The sequence below is a fragment of the Sorex araneus genome, chromosome 1, assembly GCF_027595985.1.
Source record: "Sorex araneus isolate mSorAra2 chromosome 1, mSorAra2.pri, whole genome shotgun sequence".
Lineage (NCBI taxonomy): Eukaryota > Metazoa > Chordata > Mammalia > Eulipotyphla > Soricidae > Sorex > Sorex araneus.
The window spans coordinates 120,275,834-120,301,382 of record NC_073302.1 but is presented as its reverse complement, the minus strand read 5'-3'; the positions used below and the strand labels follow the sequence as shown (position 1 = coordinate 120,301,382).

General features: G+C 39.3%; 1 protein-coding gene across 6 annotated transcripts in view; it reads left to right on the top strand.

The window, feature by feature from the left end:
• The window catches only part of ZFR (zinc finger RNA binding protein), a 75,188-nt gene extending 50,533 nt beyond the window's left edge, over positions 1-24,655 (top strand). For all 6 annotated transcript variants that reach the window (XM_055145519.1, XM_055145457.1, XM_055145580.1 and 3 more), the window contains 9 exons: positions 143-305; positions 1,271-1,476; positions 3,133-3,283; positions 7,571-7,712; positions 12,786-12,883; positions 13,732-13,827; positions 19,176-19,287; positions 19,394-19,491; positions 23,137-24,655. In XM_055145519.1, the coding sequence (XP_055001494.1) occupies positions 143-305; positions 1,271-1,476; positions 3,133-3,283; positions 7,571-7,712; positions 12,786-12,883; positions 13,732-13,827; positions 19,176-19,287; positions 19,394-19,491; positions 23,137-23,316 (1,246 nt within the window). In that variant the 3' untranslated portion in view covers positions 23,317-24,655. The remainder of the gene's footprint in view (positions 1-142; positions 306-1,270; positions 1,477-3,132; positions 3,284-7,570; positions 7,713-12,785; positions 12,884-13,731; positions 13,828-19,175; positions 19,288-19,393; positions 19,492-23,136) is intronic.
• The last annotated feature ends 894 nt before the right edge of the window (positions 24,656-25,549 follow it).

Here is a 25,549-nt window from a genome sequence, read left to right as displayed (position 1 = left end):
CCCCTCACAGATAGAGAAGAAAGATAGTTATTGATGCTGGTAAAGAGGTATTTTACTTGTTTTGCTTAATAGCTTGTGTACTGATGCAATTTTATGGGTTGTATTTTTCTTCAGAAGCTTATACTGATTCTTTCTATTTCAGACGTTATGAAGAGGATATGTACTGGAGAAGAATGGAAGAAGAACAACACCACTGGGATGATCGTCGCCGAATGCCCGATGGAGGCTATCCCCATGGTCCTCCCGGCCCGTTAGGCCTTCTGGGAGTTCGACCAGGCATGCCTCCGCAGCCTCAGGGGCCTGCAGTGAGTGTCTGCTTATTATTACTTTTTTTTTTTTTTTTGCTTTTTGGGTCAACCTGGCGATGCACAGGGGTTACTCCTGGCTCTGCACTCAGGAATTACCCCTGGCCGTGCTCAGGGGACCATATGGGATGCTGGGATTTGAACCCGGGTCGGCCGCGTGCAAGGCAAACACCCTACCCGCTGTGCTATCTCTCCAGCCCCCATCTGCTTATTATTTTTAATGTAGGTCTGTGCATAATGGAAGTATGCACAGTTCTGTATGTAGAAGACTAATATTGGTTTATCTTAATTCTCTTAAATTTATCTTCATGTAAGTTTTTTGCCTATTAGAAATTTCCTTTATTACAGGTTCTTACTCCTTTGTTTTTATATATAATGACTTAAGAGTAGCTGTGAATTTTTAAATAAAAACTAAATTGAGCAAAGCCTCTTTTGCCAACTATTGTTTCATACAAGATTTACTACCTTTGTTATCATTTAGATTAGCTGGCACAGCTAATTTTGAAAGCAAGTGCTTCTGCCTTCAAAATGATTCTCATCTTCAAAATGATTACCAGTAGTTTAGAACCTTTTTCCTACTTTGAATTCTGTCTAGAACTTACTAGTTCTAATTTTAATTTTTCTAGAGAAAACAAGCTTGTTTTCTCTATAAGAAAGCAACAAATTTCTCTTTAACCTAGTTCTCTCCTTTATAAAGCGGTATTTCTAACCCTTGTTTTCAGTAAGAGCAGAAATAACCACTTAAACCCGGATATCCTTGTAATGTGATGATTTTGCTTGTTTTGAGGCATGTATTCATATATATACGTAATCTTATTAGTATAATTTTGCATATATTACACTCTTTTTACTGAGATTTAGTAAAGAAAGAAGATAGGAATGACTGATAACCTTGTATAGTTGAAAAATAATAGCTGACTTTCACTCAAAAAATGGTTTTTTAATGAAGTTAATATTCTTTTTAGCCTCTACGTCGTCCTGATTCATCTGATGACCGTTATGTAATGACAAAACATGCAACCATTTATCCAACTGAGGAGGAACTACAGGCAGTTCAAAAAATTGTTTCTATCACTGAACGTGCATTAAAACTTGTTTCAGACAGTTTGTCTGAACACGAAAAAAGCAAGAACAAAGAGGGAGATGATAAGAAAGAGGGAGGTAAAGATAGGTATGTTTTCAGTTTCATATAAAATTTCAGAATTTTATATAAATTTGCTCTTTCATGAGTCATGTCTTTGTTTACATCTACATGCCTTACTAGGCTGTGTAAGATTTAATATATAGCTGCATTTTGCTAAAATGAGAATATACAATTCCATGTGCGTATATAATTAAATCTTAAGTTATAAGTTTAAATTTTGGGGTTGGAGAGAAAATACAGTGGGTGGGGTGTTTTCCTTACACACGGTCATCCTGGGTTCAACCACCAGCACCCTAAATACTGGTTCCCCAAGACCCAAGGTCTGCCAAAAGTAAGCCCTGAGCACCTCCAGGTGTGACCCAAAAACAAACAAGGAAAAAAAAAAGAACTTAAAATTTGTCCATTTTATTTAAATTTATAAAACATTATCTTAAGTCTCTTTTCATTTCGGTCTTTATAATTCTCTGATTGCATTCTGCAGTTACTCAGTTGGGTGGGGGAGGTGGGAGGGCTTGGGGTCACACCCAATAGTGCTTAGCACAGCTGGCTATGCTCAGCATGTGTGGTGTCAGGGATTGGACTGGGGTGTTTCAAGAGCAAGTGTCTTGCCTACTGTGCTATCTCTCCCACTCTTCAATTTTATCAATTTATTTGTCCCACGTTTAATTTTTGTTGGGCAGCTTCTTTTCTTGATGGTGGTTGTGGGTGGGTGGGAGGGCCTCCCAAACAATGCTTGGAACCAAAGGCCACTCATAGCAACAGGGCAGGTGGTTCATTGCTCAAGCCCAACAATGCTGGGGCCTGCTATGGCAACATCCACAGTGCCCTCTGGCCTCCTAGTATACACCTGGGCGTCCTGGGCCAGGACCGTGAATTGCCAGGGATCAAACTGAGTATGCACCACTGAGCATGGCTTCTTTTTTGTTAATGCAGTGATCATATGGGACAAATACACCATAGCTGTGGAAGCATCTTTATGACATCATGAACTGGAACTTTTCATTTTCCCTTTATCATGAAATGTATAATATGTTTTGTTGTTGTTGTTGTTTGCTTTTTGGATCACACCTGGCGATGCACAGGGGTTACTCCTGGCTCTGCACTCAGGATTTACCCCTGGCGGTGCTCAGGGGACCATATGGGAAGCTGGGAATCAAACCTGGGTTGGCCGTGTGCGAGGCAAACGTCCTACCCGCTGTGCTATTGCTCCAGCCCCGAAATGTATAATATGTTAAGCATGACTCATTTTATGTTTGTTACTTAAGACAGAGAAACGGTATCCTTTGCTTGACATCTTTGCAGTTGTCCTTGTGGAACTTAGTTCTGATTTATACCCTTTGAGGGGGCACTCTAAGGGGGAAGATTGGTGTTGAAGCAGACTTGTCATATTTGGTCTACCTCTGGCTCTGCTCAGAAGTCACTGATGGTGTTACTCAAGGGACCATAAGTTGTGCTGGGGATCGAAAGAGCCAAATAAATGTTGGCTGCATGCAAGACAGGCGCCTACCTTTATTCTTGTACTGAATCTCGCCCATCCTTCAATTTTTTTTTCATCTAAACCAAGGATAATTATAAAACTGAATGGAAATTGATAAAAAGTGTTAGTCGTATAAAAGTTATTTACTATTTTGTGTTCAGAGTTTGTAATTAAGAGAAGCCTAATACTATTTGATTTCACTGCAGAGCTTTAAAGGGAGTTTTGCGAGTAGGAGTATTGGCAAAAGGATTACTTCTCCGAGGAGATAGAAATGTCAACCTTGTTCTGCTCTGTTCAGAGAAACCTTCCAAGACATTATTGAGCCGTATTGCAGAAAACCTACCCAAACAGCTTGCTGTAAGTATTACAAAAATACTCACTTTTACCCCTTGTCTGGTTCAAAAGATTTTGACAGGACTAAATTTGCTTCAGATCAAACCTGTCAGTCTGGAAATTTTTTTTTTTTTTTTTTGTGGATCACACCCGGTGATGCACAGAGGTTACTCCTGGCTCATGCACTCAGGAATTACTTCTGGTAGTGCTCAAGGGACCATATGGGATGCTGGGAATTGAACCCAGGTTGACTGCATGCAAGGCAAACGCCTTATCTTCTGTGCTATTCCTCCAGCCCCCAGCCTGGGAATTTTTTTTTTTTTTTTGCTGTTTTTTTTTTTTAAAAATTTTATTTATTTTTAATTAGAGAATCACCGTGAGGGTACAGTTACAGATTTATACACTTTTGTGCTTATACTTCCCTCATACAAAGTTCGGGAACCCATCCCTTCACCAGTGCCCATACTCCACCACCAGTAAACCCAGCGTCCCTCCCACCCTCCCCAATCCCATCTCCCCCCCACCCCACCCTGCCACTGTGGCAAGGCATTCCCTTCTGTTCTCTCTCTCTAATTAGCTGTTGTGGTTTGCAATAAACGTGTTGAGTGGCCGCTGTGCTCAGTCTCTAGCCCTCATTCAGCCCGCAACTCCCTTCCCCCACATGGCCTTCGACTACAATGTAGTTGGTGATCGCTTCTCTGAGTTGCCCTTTCCCCGGAACGTGAGGCCAGCCTCGAAGCCATGGAGTCAACCTCCTGGTACTTATTTCTACAGTCCTTGGGTGATAGTCTCCCACTCTGTTATTCTATATACCATAGATGAGTGCAATCTTTCTATGTCTGTCTCTCTCTTCCTGACTCATTTCACTCAGCATGAAACTTTTCATGCCCATCCACTTAACTACAAAATTCTTGACCTCCTTTTTTCTAACAGCTGCATAGTATTCCATTGTATAGATGTACCAAAGTTTCCTCAACCAGTCATCAGTTCTGGGGCATTCGGGTTTTTTCCAGATTCTGGCTATTGTAAACAGTGCTGCGATAAACATACATGTGCAGATGTTGTTTCGATTGTACTTTTTTGCCTCTCTGGGATATATTCCCAGCAGTGGTATTGCTGGGTCAAATGGGAATTCAATATCTAATTTTTTGAGAATCGTCCAAATTGTTTTCCAGAAGCAGCCTGGGAATTTTTGATTGACTTTTCATATTGAATTTTTGCTTCATTGTTGCAAAATATGTAGAACTGTATTTGCCCTTGTCTTTTTTTTTTTTTCTTTTTGGGTCACACCCGGCGATGCACAGGGGTTACTCCTGGCTCTGCACTCAGGAATTACCCCTGGTGGTGCTCAGGGGACCATATGGGATGCTGGGATTCGAACCCAGGTTGGCCGCGTGCAAGGCAAACGCCCTACCCACTGTGCTATCGCTCCAGCCCCTGCCCTTGTCTTTTTAGACTTGATGGTACTTACATTTAGAATGAAATCATATTGCTAATTGACTTAAAATATAGAATTTTGCACTTGTCCTTTTCCTGTTTTAATCCAAAATTTGAATCATAAATGAGAAGACAGTTGTCTAGGACAGAAGTAATTTTTATTTTGAAACAAACTCATATATGGTATGCTAAAAAAATTTGTTAGTATTATTTTCTTGCCTTACTGGACTGTGCTCAGGGAACACTCTTGGCAGTGCGCAGGGGCCATGTCCAGTGCTAGGACTGAATCCAGATCAGGTGTGTGCAAGGCAGGAAACTTACCCACTGTGCTGTCACTCTATTTCCACAGTCAAGATCCTAAAATTCAAGAGTCACCTTAGTAGAGTACATGCTCTTAATTAAATATAATAGCACTGTAGCACTGTCGTCCCGTTGTTCATCGATTTGCTCAAGAGGGCACCAGTAACGGCTCCATTGTGAGACTTGTTACTGTTTTTGGCATATCGAATACGCCACGGGAATCGAACTCAGGTTGGCCGCATGCAAAGCAAACGCCCTACCCACTGTGCTATTGCTCCAGTCCCAACTCCAGTGGTGCAATCGGTTAGCACGCAGTACTTAATTAAATACAATAATTGAAATAATCTTTTTAGTTTGAATTTCTTCAGTTTCACTGATTCTTTTCCATTTTCTCCCTACTATAATAATAGAAGTTGGTTTTCTCTTTAGCATATCGTGATAATGCATAATTAATAAAATTAATCCTGTTTTTATCAAGTATATATATGTGTGTATATATATATATATATACATATATATATATTTGCTTTTTGGGTCACACCCGGCAATGCACAGGGGTTACTCCTGGCTCTGCACTCAGGAATTACTCCAGGCGGTGCTCAGGGGACCATATGAGATGCTGGGAATCGAACCCGGGTCAGCTGCATGCAAGGCAAACACCCTACCCGATATGCTATCATCTAATAACTCTGGCAGTTAACTTTTTTCCTTTTCATTGCCATTGTTCAAGATACAATGTTTCTTGTTATATCTTTTTTTAACTCCCAGCAAAATTGGGAGCCAGTTAAATTGGCGTTGTATGTCTACCCTGTAGAGGCTTCTATGGCAGTGAAGGAAGGGTGAAAAGAAAAGGATGAGGGCCTTGAAAGCATTATACAATGTGCTATGAGTGTCAGTCATGGTGTTTGTAGCAAATGGTAAAGCTGGACCTACTATATCCTAACTGACAGTTAACGCAGCTGAAAGCATCATTTCAGACTAGAAAGAGCTAGGGCTAGTGCATGCATTGCCTGCTGCAGCCCCAGACTGCATCCCACCACCTTATGGACTCTTGAGCACCTCCAGTGTGGCCAGAAAACCCAAAATGTTCTTATTCAACTATATTAGCAAAGTCCAGAAAGTTAGGACAAGGGTCAAAGTGCTTGCCTTGTATATGGCCAACCCTGGTTTGATCCTGACACCACATGACTTACTAAACGCTGCTGGGAGCCACTCACTTCCCTACCTCCCACCGAAAAGCACGTAAGCAGTAGAAATAGATTTCTCCATCATTATCGCTAACTTATAATACCCTGTACCAGGCGCTGTTGTATGTGCTTTATGTAAATTTACTTAACCCTCCAGCAGCCCTATAGGCTGGATGCAATTATTGTCTCCATTTTATAGAAACAGGAACACAACTGTTAAATAATTTGCCCAACTTCATATTAAAGTAGCAGAGCTAAGATTTGAATCTTGATATTGTACCACAAACACCTTGTAATTTTATTGTGGGCTTCAATGATATAAACTAATTCTAATTACATGTCAACTGAATAACAGTGAAAACCTGGTTTTCTTAATGTTAACTAGAATTTGCTGCTCCCTCATAGAATGCAGATAGTTGATTTCACAAGCATGAGCTGTGGGAGCCACTGATATCTGACTTCTGTTTCTGGTATCACAGTATTCAAGTCCTGCAAATGCATGACTGTTTTACTATGTGGTTAGTATTTAGGAAGGTATGGTAATAAGTAGGGCAGTGTTTCTTTTGTCCAGGAATTCATCTGAGTGAGAGAGATATATACATTTATAATGAATGGTGGAAATAATGCTACATAGTAACTCAGTAAAGAATTCTGAAGCAGGGCCAGGAATGTGACTCAGTCTAGAGTACTTGTCCTCCATGTTGAAGCCCTGAGTTTAATTCCTATGCTGCCCAAATAGAAAATGAATTATGCCTTTGAGTCAGAGAGATAGCTCAAAGGGCTGGAGTGTGTGATCTGCATTTATTAGGAGCTTGTCCTGCACCCTGGCACTTTGTGGTGCCTCAGACTGCGGGAGCAACCCCTAAACTTCTCCTGGTGTGACCCAACAGTAATAACAAAAGGAATTTTGAAAAGAGCAAGAAGTTGATGGTATATTGCTAAGATCCCTTAAAGGAAGAAGTTCATGATCTATTCCTTATAAAAATGGTTAATGTAGAGAGGCTGGAGCAATAGCCTTGCACACAGTCTGGGTTCAGTCCAGTTCCTGGCAGAGCCAGGAAGGAATAAGCCCTGAGCACTGCTGGGTATGGCCCCCAAACAAAAACAACCGCTCCTCCCCCCCCTTCAAGAAATGCTTAATGTGGTAAGAAAGCTCAAAGGCTATAGTGAGGGGTTGGAGGATAGTACATAGGACCGACTGCCTTGCACACAGCTGCCTGGGTTTGATCCCCAGCATCTCACAACGTCCCCTCAGCACTGCCAAAAGTAAGCACCGAGCATCACCACATGTGCCAAAATTTAAAGAAAAGGCCATAGTGAAGTTGTTTAGTGTAATTGTTTTTTATATCAAAGGTCCAACTAATTTCTTGTACTCTTCATTACTTAGGTTATAAGTCCAGAGAAGTATGACATAAAATGTGCTGTGTCTGAGGCTGCAATAATTTTGAATTCGTGTGTGGAACCCAAAATGCAAGTCACTATCACCTTGACATCTCCAATTATTCGAGAAGAGAACATGAGGGAAGGAGGTTGGAGAGCCATTAAGCATTATATTTTTCTATTCACTTTTTTTTTTCCAATTTACCTACTCTCTATGATGGCATTAAGCCCTAGAAGGCAACATGCTGGCATTAGATATGAATCTGAAAGGGATTGATTTATATAGCAACCAATTTTTCTTAAGATCAGTTCCTAGAAAGTAAAATGGTTTTTTTTCCCATAATGTATTAAATATTAATGGTACTGTTTCTTGATTCCCCCCCCCTTTTTTTTCTTTTTTGGCTAACCTCAGATTTCTGGAAAATTCAAATTTTTACTGCCGTAACGGACAGATACAAAAAAAATTTTTTTGCCACAAATTTAACTTCTTGCTCTTGCCTTATTCTTACGAAAAAGGACAAGAGTTTTAGAAATAAGCTAGTATACTTACATTTTTAAGAAGTTCTGCTACATATGTTATCATGGATTTGGCTTGTCCTGAGGTAACTATTTCTAGCTCTCTGAGGTTGCTCTTGGGTTTTGAGCACATTTATGAATGCAAAAGATCTTAATGCACTTGGATTGGGCCTTTGGTCCAATACTATACTATAGATACTGAGAGATGGTGTAGGTGTAGTTATAATACATTTCAGATTTATTGAACTTTATAATAGTAGATTATGAAATCCCGCTGGTGCCAGCAATGTTGCTTTAGGGACTCTTCTGTAACGTTTTCAAAGCTTCAAAAGCTTTTAAACCAAAAGCATGGTCAGTGTCTGCGTATGTTGGTTCTGTTGTTTTATGGGTCAGATAAAATTTACTTTGTTTCCTTACATGTTGTTTTTGTACTTCTTAATTTGTTGAGTATGGAGTTAAAGTCTACACTAATACTTCTTTGTGATACAAATAGAGGAGAAAAGAACACTGTAGAACGTTGAGATTATTTTGTCTAAAAAAAGCATCTCTACACTCTCAATTATTGCTCCTTCAAATTTGTTTTCTTGTAGCAAAGCAATGTGAGACACTGTGCATTTCATAGCCCAAGAAAAGCACATTTTACTAAAATGTAGTCATTGGGAGACATGTCTTATGTTGCATACTTTCTATATACAGCATATGAAGACTTGTATATTATATAAGCTTTGCATCTTAAAAGTAAATGGGTTTTGTATAATGGATCTTTTGGATGAATGAGTTTCCAGTCAAGGTCTAGCCATGGATATTGCTGGAATAACAGTATCTGAATCAGTGGAAACAATTCATATGCAGCATATGACTCTTAGGATATGAAAAATCTTATGTTTAATGAGTTAAAGTTGCTGTCGTTAGTGTGAAATTTATTCATATTTAACTATTTTAGAACATGTCTGTTCAATTATAGGCTTAAATATGCATAATATCATGACTTTTATGTTGCAAAACTCTTAAAGTTAGTATTATATCTGTAGTCGAATCTTTGTAACCTATCCCTCTTCAAGGAAACAAAATTATATTTTTGTCTGACCCAGACCTGAGTTTAGAATTACTGTTCTAAATTTCATAAATATGGTGAGAAAAATGATCAGTCCAAAATTAGAAGATTTCACTTCAAGACACTGAGCTGAAAAGTTGGATATGCAAAATGTGTAGAAACACTGATAGTGCTCCTTGCTGCAGATAACTGCAGTAGACCATGTCTTTAGCTTCATTGTGAAGATTGCTTCTTTCTTGCTGCAGAATAACGGTATGTATTCTCTCTCACTGCAGCTCTCAATGCTCTGTGTCTTAAAATCATTTAAAGCCTATAGCTTGCTTTGGGGAGTTAGTATAGGGGGTCAGGAAGGCTTTGCCGGAAGAGCACATGTAAATCACAAGACTTGATCTTGTGCGCAGTGTGGTAACTTCTTTAATGAGTAATGGTCCTGTTTGATTATTTTTAATGGCAAAAATTAAGTAGATGATTAATTTGTTCAAATAACTGTTAAACACATGGCCAATTTATTTAACGTGTTTGACAGTTAAGTAAACATTTAATTGACTGAAAACTTGAAATGTTAAAAATGTTCTAACCCTTGCTACAGAATTTTTCTGTAGCAAGTCAAGTACTATGTGTGTGTGTTTTTCTTTTCCACCTGTAGCTTATCAGGCCCGGTCCAAAGCCTTCTAGCAGAGGGGATTGATTCCTGTCAGGGGTTGCTGCCAAGACATCGGAAGGATTTTTGACCAAGGTTTTCGAAAGCTCAGTGTCACACCTGCCATTTGATTAAGGAGGGATTTTGGATGCAGGGTCTGGCATTTATTGTCCTTTTTGTGACTGTTTTGTTTTGTCCGTGTCTTTTCAGAATTGAGCAGTGTTCACACTAGTTTTTAAATGGTTGGGTGGATTACATTTTTTATATAACCATGTTAGTTTAATATATTCCCATTAACTTTTAATCATAAAATAGTGTGGACACAGCATGTCTTCTAACTAGTGATTAACCCCTTAAAATTTATTAAATATATTCGTGTAGGCTAATTTGCCTTTTAATTTTTTTAATAAATTAACTAATTGTTCTTAAGTTAACTGGGTAATAGGCAACAAGAATGACTTTAGTGCATTATGTCTAAGGGGTTAATCCGCTTGAAATATAAAATGGGTGCAAAAATCCACACTCTAAATTTCATGAAGATTTCCTCAAATTTTGTTTTTTGTTGCAATAGGTCTCTGGGCATCTTAGAAATTACTATTAAATTTTCACTTATGAATACTTACATACAAAAAAAATCTTTCTTACATATTGGAGGAAATTATAACATGTAATTAACACCAGAAATTAGAAAAATTCGTTTAGAAAGAGATGGCACATTGTCACTTCTTTGCATTCTAGCTTTAGCAATTATCATAAGTAAATAAGAGACATGGATTCTTCATCATATTCTGTAACCCTGATTTAGGGAGTAGTTCTCCCCCTTTTTTTTCTTCCTTCCTTAGCTGTGCTTTTACATGTTCCTTTTCCTTATCTAAGAATAGCCCATATCTGTATTCAGTATGTTTCTGTATTCAGTGATGGGTCTTGCAGGTTTTGAGATTGTTTATTGACCTTTTAAATTTCTGGGTTAGAGTGTAGTATAGCTGGTAGGGTGCTTGCCTTGAAGGTGACCAACCCAGACTTGATCTTCAGCATCCCATATGCTCCACCAACCATCACCAGGAGTAAGCCCTGAGCACTGTTGGGGGGTGGCCCCCCTTTTTTTCTAATACTAATATCTTTGTCTTAACAATTTCTAAATTGGGGCCAGAGCGATAGTACAGTGGGTAGGACATTTTTGCCTTCCACACAACTGACCGCTCAGACATCCCATATGGTCCCCAGAGCACCTGAGTACAGGTCCCCCGAGCATCACCAGGTGTGACCCAAAAAGCAAAACAAACAAATAAAAAATCTTAAGTCTTCCATCTAAATATGCCTTCTGAAAAATCTGCACCAGGTGATGATTATTTGAAGAGTTGGGCTATTAAAAGAAAGCTAGGATAGGTGGAATTATTTATCACTTTCAGATACAATTTTTTATATTCCATCTACTCAAAATTAAAGTAATAGCTTTTAATGGCTTTTGAATACTGCGTAGAATATATAATCTGTTGACTTTCCCAGAAATTATAGTCAAACTTTTAGATGATGTTTTTCATCTTTTGTCCCTTAAATTCATTTGGTACCTTTAGTGATTTATTATGTATTATTCCAAATACTCCATAATTGTGTTACTCCGTAACTGGTGACTATTTTTTTTTAAATTTTATTTTATTTTATTAAATCACCGTGTGGAAGATTACAATGCTTTCGGGCTTAGATCTCAGTTATACAATGCTGAAACAACCATCCCTTCACCAGTGCCCATATACCACCACCAAAAAAAAAAAAAACCCACACAGTACACCTCCCATCCCGCCCCCCCACCCCCTACCTTGTAACTGATAAGTTTCATTTTACATTCTGTTTACTTTGGTTACATTCAGTATTTCAACACAAACCTCACCATTGTTGTTAGGAGTACCCCACTAGATTCAGACCTACTGTGAAGACAAATAAGGTCGCGCGGCCGCAGTAGCGTCCTCGCGGTTTTGAATTTCTGTACTTTAACAAGAAGTACTGGTGACTGTTTTGCTAGATCACTTACAGGGCACACAAGTTTTCCGTATGTAGAAAAATATCTAAAATCACAAAAAACTAAGTTGATAATTGCAACTTATAAACACATAAGTAGTTTTAATTAGCAAATCTGTTACTTATGCATGTTTGCAAATATGTTTAGATAAATATAAAATTAACCTTTCAGCTACATTTTCTGAGTGTAAAAGTTACTATATTACTAGTTAGTTTCAGATTTTCTCATGTTTTATGTAGCTCATGTGTTTTAATGCTATTGTCTGATGAAATTGGCTATTGTAACTAATTTTATAGCTTAAAGAATCCTATCTATTTACCATTAAAACATTCTGCTTATTATATCTCTTCTATTTCCTCTAATCTATGCTGATTCCTATTGTCTTTTTCTGCTTTGCCCATTTCTCTGACTACGCTGATTCCTATTGTATTTTTCTCCTTTGCCCATTGTTCTACAATTATTATTTACAGGAGTTTGGATTTCAAAGGGTATTTCATAACTAAAATATCCCTGTAGAATAGAAAGGATTGAACTGCTAGAAATGCCTGTTTGTGCTCTTCATTTTTATCTAATTATTATTGGTCATTCCATATTTATCATCCTCTTCTATATTAGCCCCAGAACAACCTGTGACCATTTAAAATACTGAACAAACCCAGGTTTATTGTGTAATCTCATTAAGGTGGATTTTTGTGTTCCCCTTTGTCTTGTCTTTTTTGTGCTAGTACATTGTGTCCAGTAATCCCTCCTTTTTAATTTTGGTGGGTAGGGTTTAAATCTCCAGATTTATTATTACTACTTACACTGCTAGATTGAAGGTTTAAATTCTTTTGACATTCATATTGGATTATGTTGAAAATAATCCATGGGTATAGTAAAATGCTGAAAAATTCTCAAATGGCTCATGTGACACTGATGCTGCTTTAAGGAAGTGTCTTGCTCACCTGGTCAAACACCCATTCCTCACTGCATTTTGCCAATTCAATCCATTTTAGATGTAACCTCGGGTATGGTGAAAGACCCACCGGACGTCTTGGACAGGCAAAAATGCCTTGACGCTCTGGCTGCTCTACGCCACGCTAAGTGGTTCCAGGTTCGGAACATCATTTTACTTTTTTCTTGTAGCCTTATGAGAGAGTAGTTCAGTACATGTTTAACTGTGTTTAAACATTTCAAAAGATTACCCAAGCAATACTATTTAAATTAAACCTCAGAAATAAGTTAACATAGAAAGTTGAAGATGAAGATCTGCATATTGCAGTTATTATTGATTTGACAATAACTTAGACTTGGGGGTGTTTTGTAGTTTGGATTTTTTAATTTTATTTTTAGTGGCTATATTTAAAGTTGACTTGTTTAGGAGCATCATGTTTATATTATATTCCATAAGGCTGCAGATTAACTTTGCTTTAAATAATGGAATATGTTTAAAGCTTTGTGTATAATTTTAAGATTTCCCCCACTCCCCACCCCCCTCTTTCTCTAAGTTACAAGTGTAGGGAGTGAAAGGCGAGGAAGCAGCTGTTTGGTTTAGTGACTTTGCAGCCATGCAAAGGCACAGAAGGGAAACCAAGCAGATTTCCTTAACCTTTCAGTCCCTAGACAGACTTTTTAGCTCTTTACTTTTCCTTTTATTTCTAATGTAGACAGATTTTTTTTTTAATTTTACTGTTTTAAATGAACACAGGTCAAGGTTCACAGGGGATCAAGAAATTTTATTCTTGTATAATCTGTTTGCTTTGACCTAAATACCAGCTTTTAAATACTAACCCTGCTGTAAAATACTGCTGTAAATGGCAGCTCATCAGATCCAGTTTAAGCGTGGTTGTTTTATTTTTTATCTGAGCTTCCATTGAACAGTGGTATTTTAACTTTTTTTCAACAAGGGATGATTTTGATATTTCCAAGATTAATTCCGTTGGTTTTTGTGTTGCTCTCAAGGCTAGAGCTAATGGTCTGCAGTCCTGTGTGATTATCATACGTATTCTTCGGGACCTCTGTCAGCGAGTTCCTACTTGGTCTGATTTTCCAAGCTGGGTGAGTAATGTGTAACTATTTGTTGGTGGGTGTGTATCTGTCCATCAAGGGAAGAGGGAAAAGTGTTGAAATATTTCCTTTTATTTTTTTTAACATCAGTTGACATTTAATTTTAAACTTCTTGTTTGGGGGACCATACCATGTGCTCAGAACTTACTACTATAGTAGCTCTGCACTCAGGAAATGACTCTTGGTAGGGCTTGAGGAATCATTTATGGTACCAGGAATCAAATCCTGGTCAGCTGCATGCAAAGCAAGCAAGCAAGCGTCCTACACACCTAGACCCTAAACTTTTTGTTGTTGTTGTTTTTAATTTCCTAAATATTTCTTTTCTTTTACATCGAAAAATCCTGGGATAGTTTAAAATCTTAGTGTTTAATTTTCTGAGAATTTATTATATAAAGAATTGCATTTGCTGGTGAGATAGCTTGAAACATGTGCTTTGCATGCAAGAAGTTCAGGTTCAAATACTGGAACCACATGTCCCTGAAACATCTAGCCAATAGCAGCCACTGAGCAGCACTGGGGTTAGGCTCCCTTCTAAGAAAGAAGTTCAGGGCCAAAACAATAGTACATCAGGTAGGGCAATTGCCTTGCACACGGCCAACCTGGGTTCAATCTCCTGCATTCCGTATAGTCCCCAAGCAAGACCTGGTGTGAAACAAAAATTGGGGTAAAAAAGAAATAGAAGTGCACTTGAATTTTCCTCACCTCATTTTCTTACCTCACAGTGTTAAGCAATTAATTTGAGTTTTACATACATGAAGGTACAAAGAAGGCTGAAATGAGCTTTTGGAAAGATACATGGCATAAAAAAATTTTTAATCAGAAAGTAAAGCATTCCAAAATAATGCATAAAGCTAGGAAACTTAAATAATACCAGAAGGTACAAAATAAGTAGATGACTCAGGAATAGGATCAGTGGTAGAGCCATATATTTCTTTTTATTTTTTTATTTGGATTTGGGATAACACTTAGCAGTGCTTAGGACATATTCCTGGCAGTTCTCTGGGGACTGTATGGATTGAACCCAGGTTGTACTCATGTAAGGCAAACTTCGTACTCTCTAGTCCAGAGAATTTGCTTCTCAGATGTGAGGTCATGGGTTCATTCCCTGGCACTAAGTAAATAAATGCTCAAACGAAACTGGGTAGCCAGCTCAGAGGCCAGAATACATGTTTTGGGGGCTGGAGCGATAGCACAGCAGGTAGGGCATTTGCCTTGCACTCGGCCAACTCGGGTTCGATTCCCAGCATCCCATATGGTCCCCTGGGCATCACCAGGAGTAATTCCTTAGTGCAGAGCCAGGAGTAACACCTGTGAATTGCTGGATGTGGCCCCAAAAAGAGCAAAAAAAAGAATGTGTGTTCTGTATGCTCTAAGACTAGCTTTCATCCTAGCACTGATGACCCCCCAGCACTGCTTTGGCACCTAGTGTGGCCCAACGTGCCCACCCCAATAAACAGGGTAAAAAGAAAGATAGACGCATCAATACGCATCATCTATGTACCAGGTTTTTTAAGCACAAGTATTTTGCTGATGTTTCCTCAACAGCAAAAATTTAGATGAGAAAAGAGTAATCCATTCAAAACTATAATTCCAGGGTTAGATTAAGTGAGAGTAAATGACGAAGATTGTCTTAATTCTTTCTTTGAACCCAGGTGTAGTAGGGCTGTGTTGTTTACAACTTTATAAACAGTATATATCCCAGCGTTCCCTGTAAAGTAAGGGCACAGTCAGATCTGTCTGGTTCTCTGTATTGATTACATGGTATATTCCCTTTGGGCGTGCCGTGTTTAACTGGTATTTATTTGAAGGATACTTAGTCTCTGGCTATTTTTATGGGCCAGATGTGCAACCTAGTAAGAGGTATACTAAATGCCTCTGAATTACTCTTTTAAAATAGTTGAATAGGATGCTTGCTTAGCATGTGACCAACCCAGAGAGTTTGATCCCCGGCACCCCATGTGGTCTCCCAGGCCCTCCAGGAGTTATCCATGAGGACAAGGCTAGGAAATCCTGGTCATTACCAAATGTGGCCCCAAAAACACAGTAATTATTAAATTTAAATTAAAGAGTTAATTTACAGGGTCAAAGAGCTCAGCAGACAGAACAAGTGCTTTGTGGATTTAATCTCTGACACTGCATGATTCCCCAAAGACTGGGAGTAACCCTCCAGCACAGAGCCAGGAATAGCCCCTGAGCACAGCTGGATGTGGTCCAGAAACCACAAGTAGTCTCTAAAGTAGTGTTACATGGGTTATATATGACTCTAGGGGTGGTGGCAGTGCCACGCCTCAGGGTGCTTTAGAAATCACACACCACACTCCAGCAGTACTCAGGGACTGTCCCATGCAATGTCAGAAACCAAACTCAGACCTCCTGCATGCATATCATACTTTCAGCCCTTGAGCTACCCCCACCCCAGTCATGACTTTTTTCCTTTTTTTTTTTTTAAACATGACCTTGTATTGGGGTGGGGGGTAGTAACTGGGCTACACCAAGCAGTGCTCGGGGCTCAGTCCTGGCAGTACTCAGGAGACCATCTGTGGTAACATGGAACGTGGATTGAACCAGGGTTAGCCATGTGTTGCAAAGCATGTGCCTAATCCATTCAACCCTGTTACTATCTTTTGGATCCCCAAAATGACATTTAAAACGAAAGATGAGTTGTGGAGAAGCAGGACTGGAGCACATCCTTTGCATGGGGGCTTCCCATAGTCAGTCCTGGTACCGCCTGGTTCCTGAGCTGAGCACAAAAGGGGGGGAAACCCAATGATCTGGAAGTTGAGGGCATGGCTATGTGATAGGGCCCTGCCTTGCAGATGACACGAGTGAGGCCACAATTCAAGCACTGTAGGTGTGCAGCTCTGGACTATCACAGCATAACAAAGTGAGGGCGGGGACTGGTCTGTCATCTATAAAGGGACAGTTTCCAAGGAAGACAGCGGATCGGTATCATTATTCTTCCTATTTTAAATAACAGTTGAAATACGTGGTTCATTATTTCCACATACTTCATTGATTCTCCAAGAACTTCAAGGTGTTTTTGGTTTTTGCTTTTGCTGTTGATTTTGGGTCACACCCAGCGTGCTTAGTTAGGATTTACTTCTGGCTCAGGACTCTCTGGGATGCTAGTGGGATTGAATCCAGGTTGACGGCATGCAAGGCTAGCACCCTACTTACTACACTATCGCTCTGGCCCTTGGGTAGTTTTAATAAGATGTTTCATTTAACACACTGATGCCAGCACTGCAGTTTTGTTAATTAAACTACATTCAAGTATGCACTGATGTGAACGTGTTAATTTATTTAAAAAATAAAACATAGGGAGGCCATATCTAGTAGTGCCTACAAGCTGCTCTCAACACACTGTTTAGTGCACTGTGCAGTGCTAGGAACTGAATGAACCTAGGGCTCCCACGTGCTTCTAGCCCTTTGAGGTATCTCATCCCATCCCAGGCCAAAAGAAAAAGTGTTCAGGAAGATAGGGAGGTAGAAGGAGGTGGGGGGGTGTCATACCCCTGCAGTGCTCAGGAGCACTTGGTTACCTTGCATTGCTAGAAATCGTACTTGGTCTCACTGTTGCAAGGCAAGTATTCCACCACTAAGCCATATCCCCAGCCCTAACGGAATAATTTTACTGTGTTCATGATAATTTGTACATTTTTCTAGATTACTGTTTACTATTTGGGGTGGGGGTGAGGTGTGGTTCTTTGCTTCTTTATTAACACGTACTATGTGCCACAAACTAGTAAAACTGAATTAAACTCAGAAGATCCCTGCCTTCTTTCAAAATAAGTAAAATAATTTTCAGATTTTGGAAGAAAGTAAATAGAGATGGACAAAAGAGTGGGCAAAAATGGACAAAAAAGCATGGAAGGATAGAAGGCTAGCAGAAAGTTCCTGCCTTGCAATAATGTGTCCGCTGAGGCCTTACTGTGGGACCTCGTCCTACTTGCCCAAGTGAGGTCCCAGCTTTGCTTTTGGGGATCCCTGCCACTACAGTGAGTTTATTCTTGTGACACCTCAGCCAGGACATTAGGCCATGCAAGCACCAGTCACTGCAGCATGCACACACATACAGTGGGACAAGAAGGGGAGATAGGGACTGGAGGGGTAGGGCGTCTGCCTTGCACACGGCCAACCCGGGTTCAATTCCCAGCATCCCATATGGTCCCCCGGGCACTGCCAAGAGTGATTCCTGAGTGCAGAGCCAGGAGTAAACCCTGTGCATCACCTGGGTGTGACCCAAAAGAAGAAAAAAAGGGGGGGTAAAAAATAATAAAAAATTGGAGGAACTTACTGTGCAGTTTTCAAAAAGGAAGTTTAAGCTGGAAATGGAAGCATGAACTCAAGGTGAGATTTCTGTTACTTCCCCAGCTTGCAATAAAATTAACGCTATTAAGACTTATGGGTCCCTGAAAAATCTAAGCATAGTGCAAGTTAGCTTTTAGTGGTGCTGGGTAGTAGTAACAAAGTTTCTATTTGACTTTCAGGATTAATTTTGTATTACAAATTTATATATAAACTTTGTAGACCAAATTTATATTTTAGTGTTTTATTCAAATACAAGTCAGATTCTGCCTACCACCTGGGCATCAAAATGAGTCCATCATGGACTAGAGCGATAGCATAGCGGGTAGCACGTTTGCCATGCACTCGGCCGACCTGGGTTGGATTCCTCCGTCCCTCTCGGAGAGCCCAGCAAGCTACCAAGAGTATCCCGCCCGCACGGCAGAGCCTGGCAAGCTACCCGTGACATATTCGATATGCCAAAAGCAGTAACAAGAAGTCTCACAATGGAGACATTACTGGTGCCCGTTCGAGCAAATCGATGAACAACGGGACAACAGTGCTACAGTGGATTGTCGGGCTCTCTCCAGCCTTGGTGCCCCATGTGTCCTCTCCCTTTGGCAGCCTCAGTTCTGTGGTCTAAATCCAGTTGTAGTGCTCAGCAGGGTGTATGTATACACTTTAGTTACAGTGCTCCCATATACCCATCGTTATATACCAGAATTCACACACTTTTGTGGCACTTTGAAGGTCCCCGATGCTGCCAGTGCAGAGGTAAGTGTGTGGCCAGCACCGCAGAATCAGTCTCTGATGTGCAGGGCAGGCAGTTCAGCTGCTGAGCCGTCCTTGCACCCCGGAATCTCTTTTAAATTTGCATTATACTTGCCTTATATGCTTTATTATTTAATTTTCAATGTTTTCCTTTGTAATTTTAGGGTGTTTTTTTTCATGATTTGTTCTATAAAACTTTACATCTTTAAATGGGTTTCATTCTACTTGTGTTTGAAAATGAATAAATTTTGTTAATTGTTTTATTGTTATTATCATTTTAGGCTATGGAGTTGCTAGTAGAAAAAGCAATTAGTAGTGCTTCTAGTCCGCAGAGCCCTGGAGATGCGCTGCGAAGAGTTTTTGAGTGCATTTCTTCAGGAATCATTCTGAAAGGTAAGTTTTGCTTTATTTTTAACATTCGTGTGTTTGGTTGAATGAAAGTTCTTTTACAGATTGGTAATGCTAATGCTTTTTTTTTCACCTATGATGGTTACTGTAGGTAGTCCTGGACTCCTGGATCCCTGTGAAAAGGATCCCTTTGATACCTTGGCAACAATGACTGACCAGCAACGCGAAGATATCACATCTAGTGCGCAGGTACCAGTGTCTTCCTAATCACAAAATTTTATTGGATTACTGTTCCTAAGTTTTTTTTTTTTTGCAATTGTCCTTTAAAATAAATGATTGCAGGGGCCAGAAAGAGTATGGCAGGTAAGGTGCTTGCCTTGTACACGGCTAACCTCTTTGGATTCCCAGCACCATATTTGGTCCTCCAAACTTCCAGGAGTGATCCCTGAGCACAAAACCAGGTGTGCATGCCTGCACCCTCCAAAAAACAAAAGGCAAACAGCTGTCCTGCCACTGTCACATGGATCCTGTCATCCTGTCAGGATCCTGTCATATGGATCCTGGGCTCTGAAAACATAATAGCCCAGGAGATGACACACATGCCTTGGCCCCTTCATCCCTCACACCACATGGTTCCGAGGGAGACCTCCAATGCATCAAAGCATGTGGGCCAAACCCCCTGCCCCAACTCGAAGGTGTGGACCTTAAAGTTCCTGAGTTTCAATACCATTTCTGCCATCTTACCTACAAAATGGGGATAAAAGCAGTATCTACCTCAAGATTGTTGGGAGAACTGAATTAATATGTCTAACTACAGTTTCGTTTGGGCCACATCCAGTGATTCTCAGGGGTTATTAATCCTGGTTCTGCACTCAAATTATTCTGGCAGTGCTTGGGGGACCTTATGGGGTGTCGTGAATCCAACTTGGGCCAGTCACATGCAAGGCAAGTACTCTATCAACTGTACTATTGCTCTGGCTTCTCTCAACTACAAGATTTTAATAGAGTTGGATAATTAAATATCATTATTCTATTAGAAAAATAATTTTCGGAAAGAAAAATCTGTATGAACCTAATGGATTTAAAAAAAAAGTCAGCACGTGGGTTTTGTTTGAAATGGGGGACCACGCCTAGCAGTGTATACTCCTGGCTCTGTGCTCAGGGATCACTCTTGTCAGGATCCAGAGGACTAGATGTAGTGCCCAGATTAGTTACACACGAACTCCCCTCAGTATAGAACTTACAGTGTTCCTTTTTTCATTTTTGAAAATATGCTAAAATGGGTAAAAACTACTAACTGTGATTATTAGTACTCTAAACAGATAAATTTTTGAGATCTCAATTTGTTGTCTCTTCTACCAAGGATAATTTGACTATGCCGAGATCTCCAGAGCAGTTGTACAAGCGGGTAGGGCGCTTGCCTTGCATGCCGCCGACCAGGTTTGGTCCTGGCATCCTGTATGGTCCCACAAACAACACAAGGAGTAAGATTCCTGAGCACAGCCAGGTGTGGCCCAAAAGGAATTAGGCCAAAACAGAAGAAATATGCTGAGATGAAAGTGTGAAAATATATTGACAAAAAGTTGATAGTAATAGAACATAAGGGAGGTAGAGAGATCGTACAGCGCTTACCTTGTATATGGCTGACCTAGGTTTGATCTGCAGCATCCCATATGGTCCCTCCAGCACTCCAGGAGTGATTTCTGAGTGCAGAGTCAGGAGTAACCCCAAGCCTCTGCAGGTGTGACCCCAAAACAAAAACAAAAATTGCATAGACTCAAAAGATTGCCCATCTTTTATAGTAAGGAAATTTAGGTTTAATATCTTCGGATTTAATTTTGTGTGCATGAAACCCCTATTGTTAACAGTATTATAAATCACAGCAGACCTCAGCTTTCTTTGTTTTTGTTTTGTTGTTTTGGATCATGCTCGGCAATGCTCAGGGGTTGCTCCTGGCTCTGCACTCAGGAATTAGCTCCTGGCAGTGCTGTAGGACCATATGGGATGCCGAGGATCAAACCCGGGTCAGCCACATGCAAGGCAAATGCCCTACCTGCAGTACTATTGCCCAGACCTGCTCTTCTCCCTTGAATAAGTATCTCACTTGTCTTGACTTACCTCTGCTTGCTTGAGTTTTCCACTATGAGACACCTGTATTCATACATCTCTTGAACATGTACTTCCTGTCTCTCACCATCTCACATCTTTCTAATAAGTTTCATTCCATAAAAACTACCCTGGGACTGGAGAGATAGTAAAGTAGGTAGGGTGCTTGCCTTGCACATGGCTGACCTGTATTCAATCCTGGTCATCCCATGTGGTTCCCCAGGCACTGACAGGAGTAGTTCCAGAGTGCAGAGCCAGGAGTATCCCTGAGCATCGCTGTATGTTGCCTAAAACACAAACTGTCCCGCTTCACTTTAAAAAATAAAATTAAAATAAATTTTTAAAAAACTAACTGGGGGGCAGGGCAGGACTTGGCACTCAGGGCACAGTGTCCAGTGTAATTGGTTGGTTGGCCAGCCAGCTGCTTATAAAGCAAGCGCATTATTTTTTGTGCTATCTCTGGCCATCTTCTCTGTTTTCATGGGGGTTTCTTTGTGCTTGTTTGTTTTTGGTGCTCAGGGTTGACATGGTGCTAGGACGGAACTTGGGCCCCTCATATGCAAATTGCGCACAAGCAGATAGGTCTCCTTTGAGCTATCTCCCTAGCCCCAGGTTTACTTTCTGTAACTCTCAATAAAGAATTACTGTTCTGTTAAGATAAATATTCCTACTTTTCCACTTCTGAGTGCTTGGTAGTTTCAGTGAAATTGAAAAGCACCCATACTGGCAAAATCCAAAAATACAGATTAATCACAGGGCTGTATAAATCTGAAGGCAGATTTTTTTTGGATTTAAATGATCTGTGTATGAAGTAAATTCAGGAACAGGAATCATGTAAGTTTTGGAACAGAAGTAAATAGGAGTTAGAGATTAGGCTCAGGCTAGGTACAGGGGTTAAAGTGTTTGTCTTGCATATGGCTGACTCCAGTTCGATCCCCAACACCTTTATGGTCATTGAGTGAACAATTTTACTGTTCCTCAGTGTTTTCATATGACTCAACAGTTTAACTCTTAGTTATATATATATATTACCAGAAATCTGAAAATAGGTTCATACAAAAACACTTGTACAGAAATATTTGTTTAAGGGGTAATTCCAGAAAAAGAAATGAGTACCAGCATTTCATGAAATCTTTCAATATTATTGACTTAAAATGGCCTGTATAGGGGCTGGAGTGATAGCACAGCAGGTAGGGTGTTTGCCTTGCATGCGGCCGACCCGAGTTCGAATCCCAGCATCCCATATGGTCCCCTGAGCACCGCAAGGGGTGATTTCTGAGTGCATGAGCCAGGAGTGATCCCTGTGCATCGCCGGGTGTGATCCAAAAAGCAAAAAAATAAAATAAAAAATAAAATGGCCTGTATATAAATGCTTATGTTGTAAAAATTCTTCGTTGATAAAATGACAAGCTAAATTACGAGGAGTCTTTTGTAAAGTGTGGGGTTAGAGCGTGCTTACACAGATGCATGGAGTCTATAGAAGGATGTTGACAGTAAAGGTAAGGCTGTTGGATATGAACCAGAATGGATTTTACTCAGTGCCTGACATACTTTCTTTTGCTGTGTATTGTTCCAGAATTTTTTATAAACACTAATAGTTTTAAGATCTCTTTTTAAATTTGTGTTTTATACAATATGTACATCTACAAGCCTGAAAATAAAAGCCCAATACTCAACTAAATATTTCAGGTTTGAAATTGTGTTCAGGGTGTTACAGTAAGCATTCTTAAGTTTAGGGATAGAAACTCACCTAAGAATTAATAGAATCTTCAATTCTCTTTGTTGCAGTTTGCACTGAGACTCCTTGCATTCCGGCAGATACACAAAGTACTGGGAATGGATCCATTACCCCAAATGAGCCAGCGGTTTAACATCCACAACAATAGGAAACGAAGAAGGGATAGCGATGGAGTTGATGGATTTGAAGCTGAGGGGAAAAAAGACAAAAAAGATTATGATAACTTTTAAAAAGTTTCTGTAAATCTTCAGTGTTAAAAACAACAGGTGCCCATTTGTTGGCTGTTTTCATTCATAATAATGTCTACTTTGAAAATTTTATCAAAAGAATTTAAAGAATTTCATAGAAGAACCAAGTTTTTCTATGGCATTAGAATCTTTATGTACAGTGTTAGGTATTATATGAATGGAAAGACATCTCCCCCAAAATTGCTCTCCAACTAGGGGGAAAACAATGGTTCATATATATTTTCCTCGTAATTTTGGTTTTATTTACTGTTCCCCCTATTTTTGTGTCTTTTATTAACTAGTCTTATTAAATCTTTACTGTATTTAATGCAGTATTTGTGCTTCAGTTGCTATGTGTATTTTGATATTTTTTATTTAGACATTTTGTTTGCTCTTTGACACTAGTTATTTTGTGTTATAGGTGATATCCTTTGCCCTTTATATTTTAAAGCAGTACGTTTTTTTGTAACGTGAGACTGCAGAATTTTATCCTTTAGTTTTGTTATTCTATATGTGATGGATTACAATATAAAAAGTTACCCTGCCATTTAAATACTCAGAACTGAATGTTTCTGCAGATCTTGTGGCATTTGTCTCTAGTGTGATATATAAAGGTGTAATTAAGACAGATTTCTGTTAATCTAATCAAGTTTGCTGTTAGTTGTGCATTAGCAGTATAAAAGCTAATATATATTATATGGTCTTGCAACAGTTTTAAAGCCTCTGCATAACTGATAATAAAAATGCATGACATTTTTGTTTTTAATAGACTTTTAAAATTATAATTTTAGGTTTGACACGTAGATCTTTGTACAGTTGACTTTTTGACATAGCAAGGCCAAAAATAACTTTCTGAATATTTTTTTCTTCTGCATAAGTGGAAAGGGCATTTTTCATATATTAGTGGGCTAACCAATATTTTCAAAAGAACTTTATCATTTATCATTGTGCAACTAACAACAGTAACTAGCCCTTAATTATGATGACAGTTCTTTATTGGTGTGTGTGAGATTACTCTAGCTACTATTACAGTATAACAGTTGATTCTGCCCCCTGTTCCCACACCCCATCACCCAGATAATTTACAGTTCTATTAACAGTGAGGTTGATAAAGTATTACTGTTTTAAAAAATTAAGATTATCTAAGAAAAAAACAGAAAATTATTTGGTGTGGCCATCTTACATGCTTATGTGTCCTACAAAAAGCTAAATATTCTAGCAGTGGTGTAATGAAGAGTTACATCTTACTGTTGATGTATGTATGCTCTGGTATACAGATGTCATTTTGTTGTCACAGCACTACAGTGAAATACACAAATAAAAACTTAAATTCATATAATGACTTAAATGTATTATATGTTAGATTATAGGCTGCTTTTGTTTTGAAAATGAGTTATGCTTCAGCAAAGCCATACTCCAATTTAATATCATACCGGTTCATTTGTAGTCTTGAGTCAGAATCTTCCCCCTGACTTTTCAATGTTACTCTTTTTAAAAATGTTAATCTTCCCGTGTTGGAAAAATAGTACAGCAGGTAGGGCACTTGCCTTGCACACGGCCAACCTGCGTTTGATCTTCAGCATCTCGTGTGGTTCCCCAAGCACTGCTAGACTATAATACAAAGAAGCATAGTTGTATACTGTTTTTAAAATTAAGGATGTTTCGATTTATTGTTGATTTACAAAACTTAAGCTTCAGGAATAGAGCTTCACATCCCTGTGTGTGTAGACCTCCAGACCCACCATCAAAGTTTGAGTGCTGTTCCCATAATCAGATTTACCCCTAACCAGTTCCTACACCAGTTGTTTGGCAACTAATTTTACTTAAAAGTTATTCTTCTGCATCTTAGACCATATTTCCTATTATTAGTGTTTGCTCATGATAAGTTTTGTTCCGTTTTGGGCCCACACCCACCATGGTATTCAGTACTTGCTTCTGGCTCTGTGTTCAGGGGTCACTCCTGGTGGGTTCGGAGACCATATGAGGTGCCAGAGATCAAATCTGGGTTGGCTGCATGCAAAGTGAGCGCCTTACTGTACTATCGTTCTTGCTCTGTTAGGATAAACTTAATGACAATCCAAATACATTGATTCCTCCCCACCCAGAATTATAAAATGTATTCAAAATTAAATTTTTGTCTTCACTGTTTTTTTCTTTTACCATTCATTTGAATAAGCTAAAATTTAAAAGTACAAAATCAGATAATTCTGGAGTCATTTGCTACACAGAGAAAAGC